The sequence below is a fragment of the Salvelinus alpinus genome, chromosome 23 (assembly GCF_045679555.1).
Source record: "Salvelinus alpinus chromosome 23, SLU_Salpinus.1, whole genome shotgun sequence".
NCBI classification, from domain to species: domain Eukaryota; kingdom Metazoa; phylum Chordata; class Actinopteri; order Salmoniformes; family Salmonidae; genus Salvelinus; species Salvelinus alpinus.
Window position 1 is genome coordinate 50,585,362 of NC_092108.1, and position 24,881 is coordinate 50,610,242.

Consider the following 24,881-nt stretch of genomic DNA (forward strand, 5'->3'; position numbering starts at 1 on the left):
TTATAATGCTTTTTCTGACTTATGTTGACTCCAACATGGCGGATATATTTTTGGTTTGTGTTGGCCTCTGAGCGCCGTACTCAGATTATTGCATGGTTTGCTTTTCCGTAAAGTTTTTTTGAAATCTGACAGCGGTTGCATTACCTTCTTGCCGCACGGATCACTTTAGTGAGATCATTTTCGTAAACAACCGCTGAATTGCAGAGCGCCAATTAACCTCTACTTAGTACTGATCCCGGATACGGGTTTGAAAATAGACAACATACGGTGTTCGCCACAAATAGTCATATTAAACATTCCTGAAAATACAAGTGTCTCACATGCTTCAAAAGCCTCGAATCTTGCTAATCTAACTGCGTTGTCAGATTTAAAAAATGATTTACTGCGAAAGAATAGGATGCGATTATCTGAGCTCAGCGCTCCATAAATAAATACTTTTCAACCAGCACAAGCGTAACAATATCACAGATTGGGTTGAAAGAAATGGTTTACCTGTTGAAAATCTTTCTCTGTTTGCAATCCCAAGGCTCATTGTTACACACTGAATGGTCTTTTGTTCGGTTAAATCCATTCTTTATAGCCTAACACGAAACATTTTGTGAACGCTTATGTTGTTGAATTTCATGTCATTAAATTTTCGGCGAAACATCCGACCTAAATACATTTTACATTTACATTTAAGTAATTTAGCAGACGCTCTTATCCAGAGCGACTTACAAATTGGTGCATTCACCTTATGATATCCAGTGGAACAACCACTTTACAATAGTGCATCTAACTCTTTTAAGGGGGGGGGGGTTAGAAGGATTACTTTATCCTATCCTAGATATTCCTTAAAGAGGTGGCGTTTCAGGTGTCTCCGGAAGGTGGTGATTGACTCCGCTGACCTGGCGTCGTGAGGGAGTTTGTTCCACCATTGGGGTGCCAGAGCAGCGAACAGTTTTGACTGGGCTGAGCGGGAACTGTACTTCCTCAGAGGTAGGGAGGCGAGCAGGCCAGAGGTGGATGAACGCAGTGCCCTTGTTTGGGTGTAGGGCCTGATCAGAGCCTGAAGGTACGGAGGTGCCGTTCCCCTCACAGCTCCGTAGGCAAGCACCATGGTCTTGTAGCGGATGCGAGCTTCAACTGGAAGCCAGTGGAGAGAGCGGAGGAGCGGGGTGACGTGAGAGAACTTGGGAAAGTTGAACACCAGACGGGCTGCGGCGTTCTGGATGAGTTGTAGGGGTTTAATGGCACAGGCAGTGAGCCCAGCCAACAGCGAGTTGCAGTAATCCAGACGGGAGATGACAAGTGCCTGGATTAGGACCTGCGCCGCTTCCTGCGTGAGGCAGGGTCGTACTCTGCGAATGTTGTAGAGCATGAACCTACAGGAACGGGTCACCGCCTTGATGTTAGTTGAGAACGACAGGGTGTTGTCCAGGATCACGCCAAGGTTCTTAGCACTCTGGGAGGAGGACACAATGGAGTTGTCAACCGTGATGGCGAGATCATGGAACGGGCAGTCCTTCCCAGGGAGGAAGAGCAGCTCCGTCTTGCCGAGGTTCAGCTTGAGGTGGTGATCCGTCATCCACACTGATATGTCTGCCAGACATGCAGAGATGCGATTCACCACCTGGTTATCAGAGGGGGGAAAGGAGAAGATTAATTGTGTGTCGTCTGCATAGCAATGATAGGAGAGACCATGTGAGGATATGACAGAGCCAAGTGACTTGGTGTATAGCGAGAATAGGAGAGGGCCTAGAACAGAGCCCTGGGGGACACCAGTGGTGAGAGCACGTGGTGCGGAGACAGATTCTCGCCACGCCACCTGGTAGGAGCGACCTGTCAGGTAGGACGCAATCCAAGCGTGGGCCGCGCCGGAGATGCCCAGCTCGGAGAGGGTGGAGAGGAGGATCTGATGGTTCACAGTATCAAAGGCAGCCGATAGGTCTAGAAGGATGAGAGCAGAGGAGAGAGAGTTAGCTTTAGCAGTGCGGAGCGCCTCCGTGACACAGAGAAGAGCAGTCTCAGTTGAATGACTAGTCTTGAAACCTGACTGATTTGGATCAAGAAGGTCATTCTGAGAGAGATAGCAGGAGAGCTGGCCAAGGACGGCACGTTCAAGAGTTTTGGAGAGAAAAGAAAGAAGGGATACTGGTCTGTAGTTGTTGACATTGGAGGGATCGAGTGTAGGTTTTTTCAGAAGGGGTGCAACTCTCGCTCTCTTGAAGACGGAAGGGACGTAGCCAGCGGTCAAGGATGAGTTGATGAGCGAGGTGAGGTAAGGGAGAAGGTCTCCGGAAATGGTCTGGAGAAGAGAGGAGGGGATAGGGTCAAGCGGGCAGGTTGTTGGGCGGCCGGCCGTCACAAGACGCGAGATTTCATCTGGAGAGAGAGGGGAGAAAGAGGTCAAAGCACAGGGTAGGGCAGTGTGAGCAGAACCAGCGGTGTCGTTTGACTTAGCAAACGAGGATCGGATGTCGTCGACCTTCTTTTCAAAATGGTTGACGAAGTCATCAGCAGAGAGGGAGGAGGGGGGAGGAGGGGGAGGAGGATTCAGGAGGGAGGAGAAGGTGGCAAAGAGCTTCCTAGGGTTAGAGGCAGATGCTTGGAATTTAGAGTGGTAGAAATTGGCTTTAGCAGCAGAGACAGAAGAGGAGAATGTAGAGAGGAGGGAGTGAAAGGATGCCAGGTCCGCAGGGAGGCGAGTTTTCCTCCATTTCCGCTCGGCTGCCCGGAGCCCTGTTCTGTGAGCTCGCAATGAGTCGTCGAGCCACGGAGCAGGAGGGGAGGACCGAGCCGGCCTGGAGGATAGGGGACATAGAGAGTCAAAGGATGCAGAAAGGGAGGAGAGGAGGGTTGAGGAGGCAGAATCAGGAGATAGGTTGGAGAAGGTTTGAGCAGAGGGAAGAGATGATAGGATGGAAGAGGAGAGAGTAGCGGGGGAGAGAGAGCGAAGGTTGGGACGGCGCGATACCATCCGAGTAGGGGCAGTGTGGGAAGTGTTGGATGAGAGCGAGAGGGAAAAGGATACAAGGTAGTGGTCGGAGACTTGGAGGGGAGTTGCAATGAGATTAGTGGAAGAACAGCATCTAGTAAAGATGAGGTCAAGCGTATTGCCTGCCTTGTGAGTAGGGGGGGAAGGTGAGAGGGTGAGGTCAAAAGAGGAGAGGAGTGGAAAGAAGGAGGCAGAGAGGAATGAGTCAAAGGTAGACGTGGGGAGGTTAAAGTCACCCAGAACTGTGAGAGGTGAGCCATCCTCAGGAAAGGAACTTATCAGGGCGTCAAGCTCATTGATGAACTCTCCAAGGGAACCTGGAGGGCGATAAATGATAAGGATGTTAAGCTTGAAAGGGCTGGTAACTGTGACAGCATGGAATTCAAAGGAGGCGATAGACAGATGGGTCAGGGGAGAAAGAGAGAATTTCCACTTGGGAGAGATGAGGATCCCAGTGCCACCACCCCGCTGACCAGAAGGCGAGCAGGCCAGAGGTGGATGAACGCAGTGCCCTTGTTTGGGTGTAGGGCCTGATCAGAGCCTGAAGGTACGGAGGTGCCGTTCCCCTCACAGCTCCGTAGGCAAGCACCATGGTCTTGTAGCGGATGCGAGCTTCAACTGGAAGCCAGTGGAGAGAGCGGAGGAGCGGGGTGACGTGAGAGAACTTGGGAAAGTTGAACACCAGACGGGCTGCGGCGTTCTGGATGAGTTGTAGGGGTTTAATGGCACAGGCAGGGAGCCCAGCCAACAGCGAGTTGCAGTAATCCAGACGGGAGATGACAAGTGCCTGGATTAGGACCTGCGCCGCTTCCTGCGTGAGGCAGGGTCGTACTCTGCGAATGTTGTAGAGCATGAACCTACAGGAACGGGTCACCGCCTTGATGTTAGTTGAGAACGACAGGGTGTTGTCCAGGATCACGCCAAGGTTCTTAGCACTCTGGGAGGAGGACACAATGGAGTTGTCAACCGTGATGGCGAGATCATGGAACGGGCAGTCCTTCCCCGGGAGGAAGAGCAGCTCCGTCTTGCCGAGGTTCAGCTTGAGGTGGTGATCCGTCATCCACACTGATATGTCTGCCAGACATGCAGAGATGCGATTCACCACCTGGTTATCAGAGGGGGGAAAGGAGAAGATTAATTGTGTGTCGTCTGCATAGCAATGATAGGAGAGACCATGTGAGGATATGACAGAGCCAAGTGACTTGGTGTATAGCGAGAATAGGAGAGGGCCTAGAACAGAGCCCTGGGGGACACCAGTGGTGAGAGCACGTGGTGCGGAGACAGATTCTCGCCACGCCACCTGGTAGGAGCGACCTGTCAGGTAGGACGCAATCCAAGCGTGGGCCGCGCCGGAGATGCCCAGCTCGGAGAGGGTGGAGAGGAGGATATGATGGTTCACAGTATCAAAGGCAGCCGATAGGTCTAGAAGGATGAGAGCAGAGGAGAGAGAGTTAGCTTTAGCAGTGCGGAGCACCTCCGTGACACAGAGAAGAGCAGTCTCAGTTGAATGACTAGTCTTGAAACCTGACTGATTTGGATCAAGAAGGTCATTCTGAGAGAGATAGCAGGAGAGCTGGCCAAGGACGGCACGTTCAAGAGTTTTGGAGAGAAAAGAAAGAAGGGATACTGGTCTGTAGTTGTTGACATTGGAGGGATCGAGTGTAGGTTTTTTCAGAAGGGGTGCAACTCTCGCTCTCTTGAAGACGGAAGGGACGTAGCCAGCGGTCAAGGATGAGTTGATGAGCGAGGTGAGGTAAGGGAGAAGGTCTCCGGAAATGGTCTGGAGAAGAGAGGAGGGGATAGGGTCAAGCGGGCAGGTTGTTGGGCGGCCGGCCGTCACAAGACGCGAGATTTCATCTGGAGAGAGAGGGGAGAAAGAGGTCAAAGCACAGGGTAGGGCAGTGTGAGCAGAACCAGCGGTGTCGTTTGACTTAGCAAACGAGGATCGGATGTCGTCGACCTTCTTTTCAAAATGGTTGACGAAGTCATCAGCAGAGAGGGAGGAGGGGGGAGGAGGGGGAGGAGGATTCAGGAGGGAGGAGAAGGTGGCAAAGAGCTTCCTAGGGTTAGAGGCAGATGCTTGGAATTTAGAGTGGTAGAAATTGGCTTTAGCAGCAGAGACAGAAGAGGAGAATGTAGAGAGGAGGGAGTGAAAGGATGCCAGGTCCGCAGGGAGGCGAGTTTTCCTCCATTTCCGCTCGGCTGCCCGGAGCCCTGTTCTGTGAGCTCGCAATGAGTCGTCGAGCCACGGAGCAGGAGGGGAGGACCGAGCCGGCCTGGAGGATAGGGGACATAGAGAGTCAAAGGATGCAGAAAGGGAGGAGAGGAGGGTTGAGGAGGCAGAATCAGGAGATAGGTTGGAGAAGGTTTGAGCAGAGGGAAGAGATGATAGGATGGAAGAGGAGAGAGTAGCGGGGGAGAGAGAGCGAAGGTTGGGACGGCGCGATACCATCCGAGTAGGGGCAGTGTGGGAAGTGTTGGATGAGAGCGAGAGGGAAAAGGATACAAGGTAGTGGTCGGAGACTTGGAGGGGAGTTGCAATGAGATTAGTGGAAGAACAGCATCTAGTAAAGATGAGGTCAAGCGTATTGCCTGCCTTGTGAGTAGGGGGGGAAGGTGAGAGGGTGAGGTCAAAAGAGGAGAGGAGTGGAAAGAAGGAGGCAGAGAGGAATGAGTCAAAGGTAGACGTGGGGAGGTTAAAGTCACCCAGAACTGTGAGAGGTGAGCCATCCTCAGGAAAGGAACTTATCAGGGCGTCAAGCTCATTGATGAACTCTCCAAGGGAACCTGGAGGGCGATAAATGATAAGGATGTTAAGCTTGAAAGGGCTGGTAACTGTGACAGCATGGAATTCAAAGGAGGCGATAGACAGATGGGTCAGGGGAGAAAGAGAGAATGTCCACTTGGGAGAGATGAGGATCCCAGTGCCACCACCCCGCTGACCAGAAGCTCTCGGGGTGTGCGAGAACACGTGGGCAGACGAGGAGAGAGCAGTAGGAGTAGCAGTGTTATCAGTGGTAATCCATGTTTCCGTCAGTGCCAAGAAGTCGAGGGACTGGAGGGAAGCATAGGCTGAGATGAACTCTGCCTTGTTGGCCGCAGATCGGCAGTTCCAGAGGCTGCCTGAGACCTGGAACTCCACGTGGGTCGTGCGCGCTGGGACCACCAGGTTAGAGTAGCAGCGGCCACGCGGTGTGAAGCGTTTGTATGGTCTGTGCAGAGAGGAGAGAACAGGGATAGACAGACACATAGTTGACAGGCTACAGAAGAGGCTACGCTAATGCAAAGGAGATTGGAATGACAAGTGGACTACACGTCTCGAATGTTCAGAAAGTTAAGCTTACGTTGCAAAAAATCTTATTGACTAAAATGATATAGTACTGCTGGCTGGTGAAATAGGCTAGCTAGCAGTGGCTGCGTTGTTGACTTTGTTTGAAAGTGTAGCTGGCTAGGTAACCTCTAACTGGCTAGGTAACCTCGACAATTACTCTAGACTACACAATTATCTTGGATACAAAGACGGCTATGTAGCCAGCTAAGATCAAACAAATCAAACTGTTGTACTGTAATGAAATGAAATGTAATACTACCTGTGGAGCAAAGCGGAATGCAACTACTCGCTCCAAACCAAACCGGAAGTGCGTATCGTAGAGGGAGAGGCAATAGAAGTGTTGTTTCTTGTATTATTGTCTTTTGTGTCTTTAGAGGACTGCTTCACCTTAATGTCCCCTTTCCCTTTTCTTCTGTCCTAATTTTGTCCCACTTTGTCCCTTCTTTGTCCCTTCTTCTCTTCTGCCAACTAGACACTCCTTGTTAGCTAGCTAGCTTCTTTCAGGAATGTCCCTAGCAACTGCCTAGCAACAGGTAAACAACTTAGCTAGCTAAGAAAACGGTATAATTTTATGAAAAATTGTTACTTTTTCAAAAGCCTTTCTTCTTTGTTTGCTGCTTGTTTGGTCTCCTATTCAGTTTGCAGTTTTCTTTTGATTTTTTTCGATGTACTTTACTCTAAAAAAACATTTAAATTTCAATATTTGTAGGAGCTCATCTTTTCAGCTGCTGCTGCTTAATTTGGAACTCCGGAACGGAGTTGACTAAACATTGACTAAACCTGACGTTATCCAGTCAAGTTTGGTTTCATTGAAATCAACTGTTTGTCTGTAACACAACCAAACTTGATGGGTCATTTTGCGGGACGTATTGATCCGAAAAAAACGATTGGAAGACATCGACCTCCGACCTCATTTGCATACCAATCGGATGACCACTGTCTCTTTGATTGACTGTATTTTAACCCAATGACCACTCATCGTCTTGAAATCTAGCTGGTTAGATAGCCAATGAACAGACGTAAATGGCACTATCAAATGGTAATTTGTTTGTAGATGAACTCACACGGGGAACGTGTGCGCAACAGAAGTCTTTTCAAATCGCATTTCAACGAGGAAGGTCTGAAAATTATTACGCACAGCGGTATATCGGCAACGCGCATCTTCAACTTTATTCAACATCATTTTCATCGAACATTATGGCGAATAAGTCTGGGAAAGCTAAGTCCAAGACTAGATTTAGCAATGTAGAGGCAATTTTAGAGGAAATTGATCGTGATACAGATACAGAAATGTTGTCTGAGGAGGAATCGGTTGGAGCGTGTTCATTTGATTCAGAGACGGAGGCATATTTCTTAGAAGGAGAGGATATCGTTTTGGATTGGTAAGTTCTTGTCATGCTAATGCCGTTTGTAATATAAAATGTTATTAGCGATTGTTTTTAGTTTTAGTTGCAATATATGCACATTTTATGAAATGTGTAACGTACACGTGGTCTATTCATTGTGAGTGAGGGTACGTTTGTATAGCATGTAGCATGTCTACTGTATGTCTACTGTACTTTGACAATATATTATGGTAGCATGGCCTCAGATATGATTTGAAACCAGTGATTGTTTAGTTCCATGTTCTCTCTCTCTAAATAAATAAATAAAAATGTATTTCTGTAGAATGTAACAGCCAACACACAAAGCTAGCATGTGTCCTCTACTATAACACATACAGCCAGCATGTGTACTGTACTTTGACAATATATTATGGTAGCATGGCCTCAGATATGATTTGAAACCAGTGATTGTTTAGTTCCATGTTCTCTCTCTCTAAATAAATAAATAAAAATGTATTTCTGTAGAATGTAACAGCCAACACACAAAGCTAGCATGTGTACTCTACTATAACACATACAGCCAGCATGTGTACTGTACTTTGACAATATATTATGGTAGCATGGCCTCAGATATGATTTGAAACCAGTGATTGTTTAGTTCCATGTTCTCTCTCTCTAAATAAATAAATAAAAATGTATTTCTGTAGAATGTAACAGCCAACACACAAAGCTAGCATGTGTACTCTACTATAACACATACAGCCAGCATGTGTACTGTACTTTGACAATATATTATGGTAGCATGGCCTCAGATATGATTTGAAACCAGTGATTGTTTAGTTCCATGTTCTCTCTCTCTAAATAAATAAATAAAAATGTATTTCTGTAGAATGTAACAGCCAACACACAAAGCTAGCATGTGTACTCTGCTATAACACATACAGCCAGCATGTGTACTGTACTTTGACAATATATTATGGTAGCATGGCCTCAGATATGATTTGAAACCAGTGATTGTTTAGTTCCATGTTCTCTCTCTCTAAATAAATAAATAAAAATGTATTTCTGTAGAATGTAACAGCCAACACACAAAGCTAGCATGTGTACTCTACTATAACACATACAGCCAGCATGTGTACTGTACTTTGACAATATATTATGGTAGCATGGCCTCAGATATGATTTGAAACCAGTGATTGTTTAGTTCCATGTTCTCTCTCTCTAAATAAATAAATAAAAATGTATTTCTGTAGAATGTAACAGCCAACACACAAAGCTAGCATGTGTACTCTACTATAACACATACAGCCAGCATGTGTACTGTACTTTGACAATATATTATGGTAGCATGGCCTCAGATATGATTTGAAACCAGTGATTGTTTAGTTCCATGTTCTCTCTCTCTAAATAAATAAATAAAAATGTATTTCTGTAGAATGTAACAGCCAACACACAAAGCTAGCATGTGTACTCTACTATAACACATACAGCCAGCATGTGTACTGTACTTTGACAATATATTATGGTAGCATGGCCTCAGATATGATTTGAAACCAGTGATTGTTTAGTTCCATGTTCTCTCTCTCTAAATAAATAAATAAAAATGTATTTCTGTAGAATGTAACAGCCAACACACAAAGCTAGCATGTGTACTCTACTATAACACATACAGCCAGCATGTGTACTGTACTTTGACAATATATTATGGTAGCATGGCCTCAGATATGATTTGAAACCAGTGATTGTTTAGTTCCATGTTCTCTCTCTCTAAATAAATAAATAAAAATGTATTTCTGTAGAATGTAACAGCCAACACACAAAGCTAGCATGTGTACTCTACTATAACACATACAGCCAGCATGTGTACTGTACTTTGACAATATATTATGGTAGCATGGCCTCAGATATGATTTGAAACCAGTGATTGTTTAGTTCCATGTTCTCTCTCTCTAAATAAATAAATAAAAATGTATTTCTGTAGAATGTAACAGCCAACACACAAAGCTAGCATGTGTACTCTGCTATAACACATACAGCCAGCATGTGTACTGTACTTTGACAATATATTATGGTAGCATGGCCTCAGATATGATTTGAAACCAGTGATTGTTTAGTTCCATGTTCTCTCTCTCTAAATAAATAAATAAAAATGTATTTCTGTAGAATGTAACAGCCAACACACAAAGCTAGCATGTGTACTCTACTATAACACATACAGCCAGCATGTGTACTGTACTTTGACAATATATTATGGTAGCATGGCCTCAGATATGATTTGAAACCAGTGATTGTTTAGTTCCATGTTCTCTCTCTCTAAATAAATAAATAAAAATGTATTTCTGTAGAATGTAACAGCCAACACACAAAGCTAGCATGTGTACTCTACTATAACACATACAGCCAGCATGTGTACTGTACTTTGACAATATATTATGGTAGCATGGCCTCAGATATGATTTGAAACCAGTGATTGTTTAGTTCCATGTTCTCTCTCTCTAAATAAATAAATAAAAATGTATTTCTGTAGAATGTAACAGCCAACACACAAAGCTAGCATGTGTACTCTACTATAACACATACAGCCAGCATGTGTACTGTACTTTGACAATATATTATGGTAGCATGGCCTCAGATATGATTTGAAACCAGTGATTGTTTAGTTCCATGTTCTCTCTCTCTAAATAAATAAATAAAAATGTATTTCTGTAGAATTTAACAGCCAACACACAAAGCTAGCATGTGTACTCTACTATAACACATACAGCCAGCATGTGTACTGTACTTTGACAATATATTATGGTAGCATGGCCTCAGATATGATTTGAAACCAGTGATTGTTTAGTTCCATGTTCTCGCTCTCTAAATAAATAAATAAAAATGTATTTCTGTAGAATGTAACAGCCAACACACAAAGCTAGCATGTGTACTCTACTATAACACATACAGCCAGCATGTGTACTGTACTTTGACAATATATTATGGTAGCATGGCCTCAGATATGATTTGAAACCAGTGATTGTTTAGTTCCATGTTCTCTCTCTCTAAATAAAAATGTATATGTTTATTATACCTGTTGATACAGGGCTCATATGTGAAACTATTCTAACTGAAAATTTTTATTCACAGTGGCACTGATTCCGACTGGGAGCCCCCAGCAGAGCCCCCAGCGCCAACTTGTTCTTCCAGCCGGACCCCTGCTGTCTCTGGGCCATCTACCGGTGTGAAGGCGCCGACAAAGAAGCGGAAGAGGGGAAGTGTGCCACCTGCTAGAGAAGGGACAGAAGGGCGTTGGCACACTGTCCTGGAAGATGATGTGGAGCCACCCCAGCCAACTTTCCGACCGAAAAGGGAGCCTGGACCTCAGGTGAACTCGACCACAACTTACAGCCCACTTGAGCTTTTCCAGTTGTTTTTCACCCATTCTGTTGTAGGTTCACTCGTGTCTAACACGAATAAGTTTGGGAAGAAGAAGCAGGAAGGCAAAAAGGTAGCATGGAAGCCTGTATCCATGTCAGACTTTTACTGCTACCTTTCAATGGTCATCTACATGGGGCTGGTGAAGCTGAAGAGCCTGACTGACTACTGGAAGACGTCATCACTATACCAACTGCCTTTCCCCATGACTGTTATGTCCTGCAAAAGGTTTCTGGTTGTTTCACAGGCGCTACACATCAGTGACCCAAAGGTTGATGAAGAGAATGAAAAGAAGAAAGGCACAGCAACGTTTGATAGACTGTGCAAAATCAAACCTCTCTACTCCAGCATTTTTGAGGCCTGCAAGACCTACTTTCAGCCAGCCCAGAACCTGTCCATCGATGAGAGGATGGTAGCCTCAAAGGCCAGAATTGGCCTCAAACAATACATGCGTAACAAGCCAACCAAGTGGGGTTACAAGCTGTTTGTTTTGGCTGATTCTGTGTGTGCCTACACATGCAATTTCTTTGTCTATGAGGGGAAGAACACTTGTGCGACTGGTAAAGGACTTAGCTATGACTCTGTGATGGAGTTATTGGATTTCCAACTGCTGGGGAAGGGCTACAAACTATTTGTGGATAACTTCTACACAAGCCCTACCCTGTTCACAGACCTGAGGAAGTGGGAAGTGTGGGCTTGTGGCACCATTCGCACCAACCGGGTGGGCTTTCCGAAGACCAAGGTGAATGACATGCCTAAGCGGGCTGAGCGGGGGGCCATGCGATGGATACGCGAAGATGGCCTGCTTTTTGTAAAGTGGATGGATACCCGGGAAGTCGTGATGTGTTCAACTATACACAAGTCCTTCAATGGGGATCATGTTGCCCGGCGTATCAAGGATGGCACTGGGAATTGGACCACCAAAAATGTCCCCATTCCAACTGCAGTGAAGGACTACAACAAGAGCATGGGAGGTGTGGACCTATCAGATGCGCTGATAGGCTATTATAATGTTCTCCATAAGACGATGAAATGGTATAAGACGTTCTTCTATCATTTCGTCGACATTGCTGTGGTGAATGCATTCATCCTACAGAAGGAAATGGCTAAGAGCTGTGGAAAGCCCTTCCTCACACAGAAAGCCTTCAGAGAGCAGCTCATCAAGGAGCTTGCTGCCTACAGCACCACTGCACCAAGCCCTGTCCCTTCTGCTCCTGCCACAAGTGTTCATCTGCCCAGATATATTTGTGCAGACATGGATGTGCCTAAGGGCCAAAAGGGCACAGCATGGAGGCGTTGCTGTGTTGTTTGTAAGATGAAGTCGCCCATCACATGCACCACATGCTCGGTGACCCTCTGCTTTACATCAGAAAGAGACTGCTATAGCATCTGGCATCGACAGCAGAATATTGTGTAGAGCTTTGGCAAAGTGGGTGGGGTTATGTTATATCTGGAGTACTGTTCCTGTCTTATCCTGTGTGAATTTAAGTATGCTCTCTCTTTCTCTCCTTCTTTCTCTGAGAACCTGAGCCCCAGGACCATGCGTCATGACCCCCTGGCATGATGACTCCTTGCTGTCCCCAGTCCACCCGACCTTGCTGCTGTTCCAGTTTCAACTGTTCTGCCTGCAGCTATGGAACCCTACCTAAACTGTTCATTTTTACTCTTGAGGTGCTGTCCTGTTGCACCCTCTACAACCACTGTGATATCTACCCGGCACAGCCAGAAGAGGACTGGCCACCCCTCATAGCCTGGTTCCTCTCTAGGTTTCTTCCTAGGTTTTGCCTTTCTAGTTTTTCCTAGCCACCGTGCTTCTACACCTGCATTGCTTGCTGTTTGGGGTTTTAGGCCGGGTTTCTGTATAGCACATTGAGACATTAGCTGATGTAGGAAGGGCTATGTAAATACATTTGATTTGATAGAGGACTGAGGGTCTTCCAAATATTGAAAGTGTAAATAGTCACCCATGTTATTTTGTAAATGTATATTTTATTTATTTTTTGGGGGAAAAAATTTATAAGAAAAATTTAAATATTTTTTTTATAAAAAAAAAGTCTAACTTTTTTTCTCATTTTTTTTCCTCATTTTTTTTGTGGGGCGTGTTAGAATACCATTTTGGTATTTTGTATATAGTTATTTGTTTCAGAATGTATAGCTTCACCAATTTGGCCACTTGGGTACATTTGGGCTACTTGTGTGGGACACCTGGGTGGCCTCATGATAAATGTCATGTAGCACACTCATTTTGGAAGTTATCATTCTGAAACTTTGCACAAGTACTGTTGCCTTCTTATGTTTTTCACTGAAATTGTTCCCATGTTCATATCTAGATGTTTGTTTTATCTTGTTCATTTTAATTATGATGATACAACAATTAAAATGAAAAAACGTATGGTTTTTTTCATTGTATTATCAAAACCAGATCTATTGTGTTTTATTCTCCTACATTCAATTCACATTTACACAAACTTCAGAGTGTTTTCTTTCAAATGGTACCAAGAATATGCATATCCTTGCTCCTGGGCCTGAGCTAGAGACAGTTAGATTTGTGTATGTCTTCAGGCGGAAATTGAAAAGGGGGGGAGGGGTATTCTCAAAAGGATAAAAAAAAAATACAAAAAATATTTATAATCTTGAAATCACAAGTGAAATATACCAAAACACAGTTAAGCTTGTTGTTAATCCACCTATCCTGTCAGATTTTGAAAATATGCTTTACAGCGAAAGCAATCCAAGCGTTTGTGAGTTTATCAATCACTAGACAAAACAGTAAGAACAGCTAGCCTCAAATTAGCTTGGTCACGAAAGTCAGAAAAGCAATAAAATTAATCGCTTACCTTTGATAATCTTCGGATGTTTGCACTCACGAGACTCCCAGTTACACAATAAATGTTATTTTTGTTCGATAAAGATTAGTTTTATAACCAAAAAACGCCATTTGGTTTGCTCGTTATGTTCAGAAAACCACAGGCTAGTTCCGGTCCTGAAAGGCAGATGAAAATTCCAAAAAGTATCCGTAATGTTCGTAGAAACATGTCAAACATTTTTTATAATCAATCCTCAGGTTGTTTTTAACAAACATAATCGATAATATTTAAACCGGACGGTAACCTATTCAATACTACAGAGAAAGAAAATGTCGAGCTACATCTGTCGCAGGAACTAATCAAAGGACACCTGACGCGTTTTGAAAAATCTCGCTCATTTCTCAAAATAAAAGCTTGAAACTATGTCTAAAGCCTGGTCACAGCCTGAGGAAGCCATTGGAAAGGGAATCTGGTTGATACCCCTTTAAATGGAGTAGGGGCAGGCAACAGAACAGGGATTTTTCCAAATAAAAGGCACTTCAGGGATTTTTCCAAATAATAGGTACTTCCGGGTTGGATTTCCTCAGGTTTTTGCCTGCAAAATCCGTTCTGTTATACTCACAGACAATATTTGGACAGTTTTGGAAACTTTAGAGTGTTTTCTATCCTAATCTGTCAATTATATTGATATTCTAGCATCTGGACCTGCGAAATGGAACGCTATTTTTCCAAACATAAAAATTCTGACCCCTAGCTTAAAGAAGTTAAGGAGAAGTATATCTTTAAATTTGTGAATAACACTTGTATCTTTTATCAATGTTTATTATAAGTATTTCTGTAAATTGATGTGGCTCTGTGCAAATTCACGGGATGTTTTGGAGGCAAAGCCAAATGTAAACTGAGGTTTTTGGATATAAATATGAACTTGATCGAACAAAACGTACATGTATTGTGTAACATGTTGTCCCGGGAGTGTCATCTGATGAAGAATATCAAAGGTTAGTGATTCATTTTATCAATATTTCAGATTTTTGTGACTCCTCTCTTTGGTTGGAAAATCACTGTATGCTTTCTGTGACTAGTTGCTGACCTAACATAATGATATGTTCTGCTAGCGGAACACCAGTCCTAGACAGGTTAAACGTTATGTTTATTGTGGTATAGTGTGATTATATAAATAGTATTCAATATAATTCCATGTAGCCCCCTCGCCGATTTCAACTACCCTCGTAGCCACTTTATCTGTATTGAGAGTGGTACTAACATTTCCCCAGCTCCATCTGTCAGCTTCTTACTAAACCAAGTTGTAATAAAGCCTTGTTTGTACTAAACTGTTTGACTGAAAAACATACTGAGGATTGTAGATTGTGCACTAAAGAGATGACACAGTTGTACAAAACAACTCTCATGAATTGAGTTAAACCAAACTCAAAGACTTTTATTATTTAAAAATCTTAGCTTCAAGCAATATCACACTGTCTTCGCAACAGGCACCCAGTTCTGCTTTGTGCATCACAAGGTGGTCGGTGAGGTTTAGATAGTGTTGGCGTAGGCATTAGAGGTGTCTAGCTCCTATCGACCCGCTGATGATGTTTGCTGCACCTGTGTGAACGAGGCACTCATCTCAAAATATACCCCAATCAACAGTAAGAGCATACACCACCAACCCCATGTTGCACTTTGTTCTGTTAATTGATCTGAGGGCAGACATCCAGTTGTTACCATGTGTGAATGCTGAGCAGATGCTGCTTTAAAGTTTTTATTGTATTTACTTATTTCACCTTTATTTAACCAGGTAGGCAAGTTGAGAACACGTTCTCATTTACAATTGCGACCTGGCCAAGATAAAGCAAAGCAGTTCGACACATACAACAACACAGAGTTACACATGGAGTAAAACAAACATACAGTCAATAATATAGTAGAAAAATAAGTCTATATACAATGTGAGCAAGTGAGGTGAGATAAGGGAGGCAAAAAAAAGGCCATGGTGGCGAAGTAAATACAATATAGCAAGTAAAACACTGGAATGATTGATTTGCAGTGGAAGAATGTGCAAAGTAGAGATATAAATAATGGGGTGCAAAGGAGCAAAATAAATAAATACAGTAGGGAAAGAGGTAGTTGTTTGGGCTAAATTATAGATGGGCTATGTACAGGTGCAGTAATCTATGAGCTGCACTGACAGCTGGTGCAAGTTAGACAGGAATCAGCGAGATCCCGGAGACAGCAAGGCATTTAACCTTGTTGCACTAGTAAGATGTCATTTGTAAAACAAATCAAATATTTTGGTCAGTTATAGTACAAATCCAGGCTGTATCACATCCGGCTGTGTTTGGGAGTCCCATAGGGCGGCGCACAATTGGCCCAGTGTCGTCCGGGTTTAGTCGGGGTAGGTCGTCATTGTAGATAAGAATTTGTTCTTAAACTGACTTGCCCAGTTAAATAAAGGTTAACTGTGTACATTTTTTTTTTTTTTATATAGTAAATCAAGGGGATAGGTAAACAATTAGATAATTAACACAACCCTAATATTAAAAGGTACAATCTGCTATATTTACAGCTGTTCAATTGTAATTTCAATGAATGATATAGCAATTGATTGTTGAAGAATAATATAAATGCCTTAATACAAAAGTCTTATCCCATCATATCCCAAAAACCCATGCAGGATTCACCCCCACACCCCTAGTGTTACCCGTCATCATGCTCTACCTAACGCACTGAGCCATTGCATCTCTCGTTGAGTGGAGTTGATACTGTATATCAGATGGGGGGCTACCTGAAAGGTCACATCCTCACCTTAACACACCCCAGTCAGAATTCCCAGTATGAATGAATGGTGGTGGTGGTCTCCCAGTATATCATCATCCAACACTAATTTGGTGTATTGAACCTCCTCACCTAACAATTACAATACTGGGGGATCCCAGGTGTAATACCCTAGTGTTGGACACTACATCATTTTCATTTATTCCCACTTTTCCAATCTCGTTTCACCGAAGGGTTGCGCGAGGTTCGGGGGTATGATTGGGGGAGCAGGAGGTGTGTCTGTGTGTGTGGTGGAGGAGCGGGGCGGTAGTGCCATGGGATGAGGTTATAGTGCACATCAGGCCCATGCCAGGGGGAAAATGGCATGACATATGTAACAAATAAAGCTCCCCTCCTCAACTCTATTTCTCTCCACTGCTCAGAGCACCAATAACGCTGAAAACCAACTCATATAGCAAGTGGATGCAGTGCTGTCGAAATCCCCCCTGGCTCCAGCAATACTCGGCAACAACCTCACAGTGGATTAATTGACAGTTCAGCAGGAAGTTTATAAACGGTATCAGGAAGAAGCCGGGGCGGATGTATTTGTCATATGTTAAACAAACCATCCAACTGTACAGGAAGCAACAGGAGAACCTGTTCTGGTTGGGAGTGGGATTTCCTGAGGGAGAAATGTGGTGTGACTATACCAAGCCTTGTCTATTTTCGAGGTATCATTTCGTGAAAAATTCTATTTTAAAGGCAATGACACACTGTTATTAAGGGTAAAGATGGGTCATGACACTGGAGCACTTAGGCAGAATACGCAATTGCCCCAGGCCTCAAATCATCAAGGGGCATCATGAGCTGGGCATAAACATTACAATAATATCTATACTTTAGGCCCCCTCATGCTCCACTTGAGGCATAATAAAACAAAATTCCCCATAAACATCTATTTAAGCTAGAGATATCTGTTTTTATCGACGGGCTACATCTCAATCCACCCACAGTTTGCCTCCACCGAGGGTATATGGGGCGGAAGCCGGCTAGTGATGGCTATTTAACAGTCTGATGGCTTTGAGATAAAAGCTGTTTTACAGTCTCTCGGTTCCAGCTTTGATGCACCTGTACTGACCTCGCCTTCTGGATGATAATGGGGTGAACAGGCCATGGCTCGGGTGACTGATGTCCATGATGATCTTCTTGGTCTTCCTGTGACACAGAGTGTTAAAGATGTCCTGGAGGGCAGGCAGTGTGCTAATCAGGCCTACCACTGTGTTGTCTGCGAACTTGATGATAGAGTTGGAGGCGTGCGTGGCCATGCAGTCATGGGTGAACAGGGAGTACAGGAGGAGGCCTCTGTGTTGAGGATAAGCGTAGTGCTGGTGTTGTTTCCTACCTTCACTACCTGGGAGGCCAGTCAGAAAGTCCAGGACCAAGTTGCACAGGGCGGGGTTCAGACCCAGGGCCCTGATCTTAATGATGAGCTCGGGGGGTACTATGGTGTTGAAGGCTGAGCTGTAGTCAATGAACAGCATTCTTACATAAGTATTCCTTTTGTCCAGATGGGGTAGAGTAGTGTGCAGTGCGATGGCGATTGCATCATCCGTGGATCTATTGGGGCAGTATGAAAATTGCAGTGGGTCTAGAGGGTCGGGTAAGGTAGAGGTGATATGATCCTTAACTAGCCTCTCAAAGCACTTTGTGATGATAAAAGTAAGTGCTAAGGGGCGATAGTCATTTAGTTCAGTTCAGAGATTGAATATGTCCGTAAACACTGCAGACAGCTGGTCTGCGTGTGCTAGGACCCGGCTAGGGATGTCGTCTGGGCCGGCAGCCTTGCGAGGGTTAGTACACTTAAATGTCTTACTCACGTCAGCCACGGAGAACAAGAGCTCACAGTTCTTGGGAGTGGCCAGCGTCGGTGGCACTGTGTTATCCTCAAAGTGGCCGAAGAAGATGTTTAGCTTGCAAGACATTGTGTCTACAACGTGGCTGGTTTTCCCTGTTTTGCTTGCTCAGATGCTTTCTCCGGTGTGATAGTTTAAGCCACTTGCGAATGGAAGAAAAGTTGGCAGGTGCAGAGCGCACTTGTAACGGCAGCCTTCCTCCTCTTCGTCTGAAGAGGAGGTGTAGCAGGGATCGGACCAAGACGCAGCGTAGTTGGTGCTCAACATATTTAATAATACGAACTGTGAACACTTACAACAATACAAAAATAACAAAATGTGGCAAACCGATACAGTCCTAGCTGGTGCAGAGAAAACACAGAGACAGGAAACAACCACCCACAAACCCCAACACAAAACAAGCCACCTATATATGATTCCCAATCAGAGACAACACAAAACACCTGCCTCTGATTGAGAACCATATTAGGCCAAACATAGAAACAGACAAACTAGACACACAACATAGAATGCCCACCCAGCTCACGTCCTGACCAACACTAAAACAAGCAAAACACACAAGAACTATGGTCAGAACGTGACAGCACTGTTCGGATGCTGGAATTATTTTGGATGAACGTGCAAAGGTAACCTACTTTTTGAAGTGATTTGTTTGAGAATCAGATGAAAACATTATGACTGGTTATGTTCATGGTACATTAAATGGTAAAACATTTTTACAGTTAAATGACATGACTTTACTATAAATCCCATTAAAAAAGACTGGCCTCTGCCTCGTACCTCCAAATCACTAAATCCACCCCTGGGTAAAGAGCCACCCGGTTGCGTCTGGTATATGAAGAAAATAAGTATACTCTCAACACATGAGGAAATGCAAATATCATGGAGTACAGGAATGAAAATCCAAAGACCGCAATCACGAGTTTGTTCAAATAAAAAGTGTCATACACGATTGAGTACACAACATTTCCTCAACCTACATGTACCGTTGTTTATAGAGATAGGTTTCAGTCCAGACTATGTAAAGGAAAGGATGTGATCCAAGTGTGAAAGGTAAAGTGATAATCTTCACAGGATTCAATAGAATAACTCAATGTCATTCTCATGGCCCTTCAAAATCACCAGCTACCCCAGTGAGGGGAATTGTTTTTGATTAAGGCCCGCGTACCTACAATGCTCCATTTCCGACTGCGGAGCTCCATTCGACAAGCTCGTCAGGATGAGATAATGCCTTAACAAAGCCATATCCTACACATGTTTAATTTGTTATTTGGATTCTGACATTACTGCATCACATCAATGGAACGGGTACTGTGCCTCTGTTAGTGGGATTTGGATGAGCTTTGAAGCCACAATCTTGTTTTTTTCCTCCCACCTCACTACTGTTGTTTGGAATTTTCCTCAAATTGTGAAACATGTCTGACAGCCGTTGGCTCGTAAATATGACATTGTTGGTTGATAATGCAAAGGGCTTAATCTTTCAAGAGTGTAAGAGACACAGCTTTTCAGGTGCAGGTCTTGGTTTATTTGTCGACTCTGAGCGAGTGTTCTTAAGATTTTTTTATTTTATTTGTTGTAAACTTTTGTTCATCAATTATGATATCAACACCTATGTTATCGATTTTCTTTGACATTACTGGGTGAGAGATGATGTTCATTGACTGTTGGCTACTTCCATATCTGGTTAATCAATTTCAAGATGGCAGCTTTAGAGTGTTCTGAAATGGATGATGAGAACATGGCCATGTGAAGTTACCAAAATCAAAACCAAGCGCTAAAAATAAAGGAAGGGAAATTAAGAGGTAACAACCATTTTAATGAAAGTAGATGTTAAAATTATATGAATTACTGTGAATTAGAATAAAGCTATGAAGGTATAGTTTTCCAACAGTATAGCATCATCATCATAAAATTTTCAATATGATAGCATAATCAACAAATACAGCCACATTTTATGTCACCACAACTTTGACTCTCCAAACTTTACTTTGTGCCCCAGGAAAAAAAGGGGTCCATCCCCTCTCACTAATTCTTTCTTATAGAATGGCACGGACATTGAGATAAGATAAAAATGCTAATGAGGCAAATCATTTTTGAATGAGCGATAGATTTAGCAGGGAGCACTGGAGACCCGGAGGGAGAGCTTTTACTATTTGCCACAGCATATCTACACTAACTTCATTAGAGGGAGAATTGATTTGGGAGGGAAAAAAGAAGCTAATCCCATGCATAGGGCCAGATTCAGACTTAGAAAATGTACACCTTTTCTACCCAAGAATTTCCTACCTGTCACGCCCTGGTCTGTTTCACCTGTCTTTGTGCTTGTCTCCACCCCCCTCCAGGTGTCAACCATCTTCCCCATTATCCCCTGTGTATAAATACCTGTGTTCTCTGTTTGTCTGTTGCCAGTTCGTTTTGTTCATCAAACCTACCAAGGGGTTTCCCCTTGTCCTGTCTTGTCTGTAGTTCCTGTTTTCTAGTTTTCCCGGTTTTGACCTTTCTGCCTGCCCTGAGCAAGTCTGCCGTCCTGTACCTTTGCCTCACTACTCTGGATTACCAACCTCTGCCTGACCTGACCCTGAGCCTGCCTGCCGTCCTGTACCTTTGCCTGCCAGTGTTTGATATAATACAGTTTTGTTACTTCGACACTGTCTGCAACTGGGTCATACCTTAAAACGTGATACTACCCACTTGTTAGTAGTTGGTATTCAGACTTACCTTACGCATAACGGGCTTAGCAGGTGTGGTTCCCTTGCGCACGCTGAATAAATGTAATTCAACTGCTTAAAACCCTCCCACTTGCTGGTCAACAGATTATCTTATGGAGTTTTCATTCAATAGGGTTTTCACGTAGAGAATGATAGAGGCCTCTTGTAGGCAAAAGGACGTTTTAGTATAGTCAGCGCCATTGAGGGCTTCCACCATTTTCATATAGTCAACTGTGTGGGACTGCCAATTTCATTGGCTGATCATGTTCAACTGGGTCATCAGGAGTGATTAGCCAATCGTGAAGAAGAAAATTAACTACTTCAAAATGGAGCCTCAATGGCACTGACCATGCTGTCACAGATGCTATAATGGCACAGATGAGTCCTCTATCTATATCTATGGGTTTTCGGCACATTTCTCAAAAGAAATGTGCCGAAATGGAGATAACAGTTCAGAATATTAGAATATTATGGAGATAACAGTTCAGAATATTAGGGATCAATGAATGATAGCCTATGTAAATACACACTTATTCCTCTCCTTTTCTGTACCAATTAGTAGATCAAAAAATATGTTGATCGTGTATATTATTTAGGGTTGGGAAAGTATTGATGAATAAGACAAAACAGGTTTGGAAAGCCTTTACTCGCAGCCCTCACAAAACAAATACATAATTTAAAAGATAAAGATTCAAAGATAACACTTAACTTGGCACTCAGTTTCATAACATGGTCATTAAATGTCATTACAGTTGTCATAACACTGTCATGACACATATTTAGACCTGTTGTGCCATGTATTGTGTTATTTTGTGGTGTGTCAAAACCCACAAAACATACCACGGTAGTTATTATATGGCTGGTTATGACACCTACATAAGAGTGTCAAAACCTACCACACAAGGCAAAACATTCCATTACACCATAGCCTACTTGTCAACAGTATGTTTATGTTATAAAACATTTTCTGAAATTGACCATATTTAATTATCGTTGTAATTACGCACACGTTGACGTCAGACCTGCACCTACCCAAATGCTCTGCTTCTGATGACTGGGACGAATGCAGGAGCAGATTTCAGGAGCAGGACAAGACACCCTCTTTTTGATTGATGACTAACATGTACGTGATAGGCATGTCTGGCTTATATGATTCTGATGGTCATAATGCTTCTTGAGAGTGTCTTATTGAGAGTGTCTTAAAGTGTATTTTCTTAGTCCAAGTAAAGTGACACAGGTTGGCTACAATGCTTTAGGACAGTGTCATAAAGTGTATTTTCTACAAGTTATTTAAAATATGATGACAAAGCACTGACTGTAAATCATTCTTTACAACAACTACAAAGGACTTAAGAAACAAACTTTCAAACAAAGGAAAATTCTTGGAAGGGAAAAAACACATTTGAATAAATATGGGATTTGATGTAGGTGTCATAACAGTCATAAAATAATGCAATATATGTCACAACAGGTGTAAATATATGGGCCATGACAGTGTTATGCCCATATTATGACAGGTTATGACAAGTTCTGTCAGTTATGACAAATGACATGGTTATGACCGAGTCACAACATGTTATGCAGCTTAGTGTCAAGTGTTACCGATACAAATGTGTTAATTACAAACAACAACGTGATTACTGACAATTTTAAAAGCTTCTATGAAAATCTATATAAATCAGAATTAAACAACAGCTGGATGGAACCTAAGGCCCTCTTAGACTCGACAACCCTGAAGGAATTAGCAGACAAAAATAGTCACTAAAAACAGAGATCAACCAAAAATAAATATTATACTGTTAAAATTCAAGTGGTGAAAAGCACCAGGAACGGACAACTTTCCTATACAATACTATTTAACATTTTGGGACAAAATAGCGCCCCTATTTACACAAATGACAACACACGTAACTCATTCAGTGCATCAAAAAGTTGTTTAGTTTAATATTAAAACCAAGAAAACCTGGAGAGCCCCTTCTGATTACAGACCCATAAGTTTAAGACATTGTGACAATAAAATAACAACAAAGTTCGAAAGCAATAGAATGGCAAAAGTCTTACCATACTTCATAAAATATCAATCAAATCGGGTTTATTAAAAATAGACACTTGCAAACAAATACAAGAACATGTTTCAGTTTAATACAATACGCTAAAAAACTATATGTAGATTTATCAATCATGGCTGTTGTCACGACTCCTACCGAAGGTGGCTCTCCTCTTCCTGTTCAGGTGGCGCTCGGCGGTCGTCATCACAGGCCTACTAGCTGCCACTGATCCCTTTTCCCTTTTCTGTTGTTTTTGTCTGATTAGTAACACCTGTTTCTTGTTTGGGTTTTAGTTGGGCTATTTAAGCCGGTAGGCCCGCCTGCTCTTTGTGCGTGCTTATTGATTTTCCACTGTGTTATTGTGTGTTGTTTTTGGGTTTTCCCTCCGGACTGGTTAGGTCCTACACCGGATTGGGTCTGCGATGGACCAGATGATGGAGAGAATGGACCGATGGGAGAGGAGTGGTCTCCCCACTTCACTTCCGGCTCCTCCGACGAGTCCACCTACTCCTCCCCCGGCGTCCGGCTCCAGCGCACTTCGTCTTGCGCCCCTGAGGGAGTACGATGGAGCGGCGGCTGGGTGCCAGGGGTTTCTACTCCAGCTCGAGTTGTACCTGGCCACCGTGAGGCCGACTCCCTCTGGGGAGGAGAGTGTGAGCGTCCTCGTCGCCTGCCTGACGGGTCGAGCTCTGGAGTGGGCCAATGCTGTCTGGAATGGCCCAGACTCGGCGAGGGAGCACTATCCGGAGTTCTCCCGCCATTTCCGGGCCGTATTTCCGGGCCGTGAACGACTATTCCACCTTAGGAAGGAGACGAGGAGCGTGGAGGACTTTGCGTTGGATTTCCGGACCTTGGCCGCTGGGGCCGGGTGGAACGACAGGGCCCTGATGGACCACTACCGGTGCAGTTTCCGGGAGGACGTCCGCAGGGAGATAGCATGTCGGGACGCCACTCTCTCCCTCGACGAACTTATAGACATGTCAATCCGGCTGGACAATCTGCTAGCTGCCCGCGGGCGTTCAGAAAGGGTCCTGTCAGTTCCACCTCCTAGCCCTCCCGCTCCCATTCCTATGGAGTTAGGGGGGGGGCGCATCGAGGGGTACCGGAGGAGGAGGCTCCTCCTGCACCAGCTGTGGTCGGAGAGGACACACGGCCGACCGGTGCTGGAGGAGCCCGTCTGCGATTCGAGAGGGCAGGCAGAACACTTCTCGGTCACCCCAGGGGAGTCAGCATCAAACTCACCCAGAGCCCCCTGTTGGTCACATGTTTGTATGACTTTTCTCCCTCTTCCCAGCATAAGGCGCTAGTCGATTCAGGCGCAGCTGGGAACTTTATGGATCGCGGACTCAAGCTGGGAATTCCGCTGGTGCCGATAGATCCCCCCTTCCCCGTGCACTCCTTAGATAGCCGGCCATTAGGGTCAGGGCTGGTCAGGGAGGCCACTGGATCCGTGGCCTCCCTGACCAGCCCTGACCCTAATGGACATGGTAACGCAGGGGGATCATAGGGAGCGGATTAGTCTCTTCCTTATCGATTCACCTGCGTTTCCAGTGGTGCTGGGGGTTCCCTGGCTGGCCAGTCACAATCCCAGGATTTCGTGGAGACAT

The 24,881-nt window shown here is 44.1% G+C and overlaps 1 protein-coding gene across 1 annotated transcript; it reads left to right on the forward strand.

Moving 5' to 3' along the window:
- Positions 1-7,390: 7,390 nt before the first annotated feature.
- Positions 7,391-13,055, forward strand: LOC139551222 (piggyBac transposable element-derived protein 4-like). Its single transcript, XM_071362698.1, has 2 exons — positions 7,391-7,690; positions 10,760-13,055. The coding sequence occupies exons 1-2, from the start codon at positions 7,506-7,508 to the stop codon at positions 12,462-12,464; spliced, it is 1,890 nt and encodes a 629-aa protein (XP_071218799.1). The 5' UTR covers positions 7,391-7,505; the 3' UTR covers positions 12,465-13,055.
- Positions 13,056-24,881: the final 11,826 nt, after the last annotated feature.

Bases quoted from the DNA above. Each gene is read 5' to 3' on its own strand.
- LOC139551222 (XM_071362698.1), top strand. From the start codon at position 7,506: ATGGCGAATAAGTCTGGGAAAGCTAAGTCCAAGACTAGATTTAGCAAT. The intron at 7,691-10,759 runs GTAAGTTCTTGT...TTTTATTCACAG, and splicing joins GAGGATATCGTTTTGGATTG to TGGCACTGATTCCGACTGGG.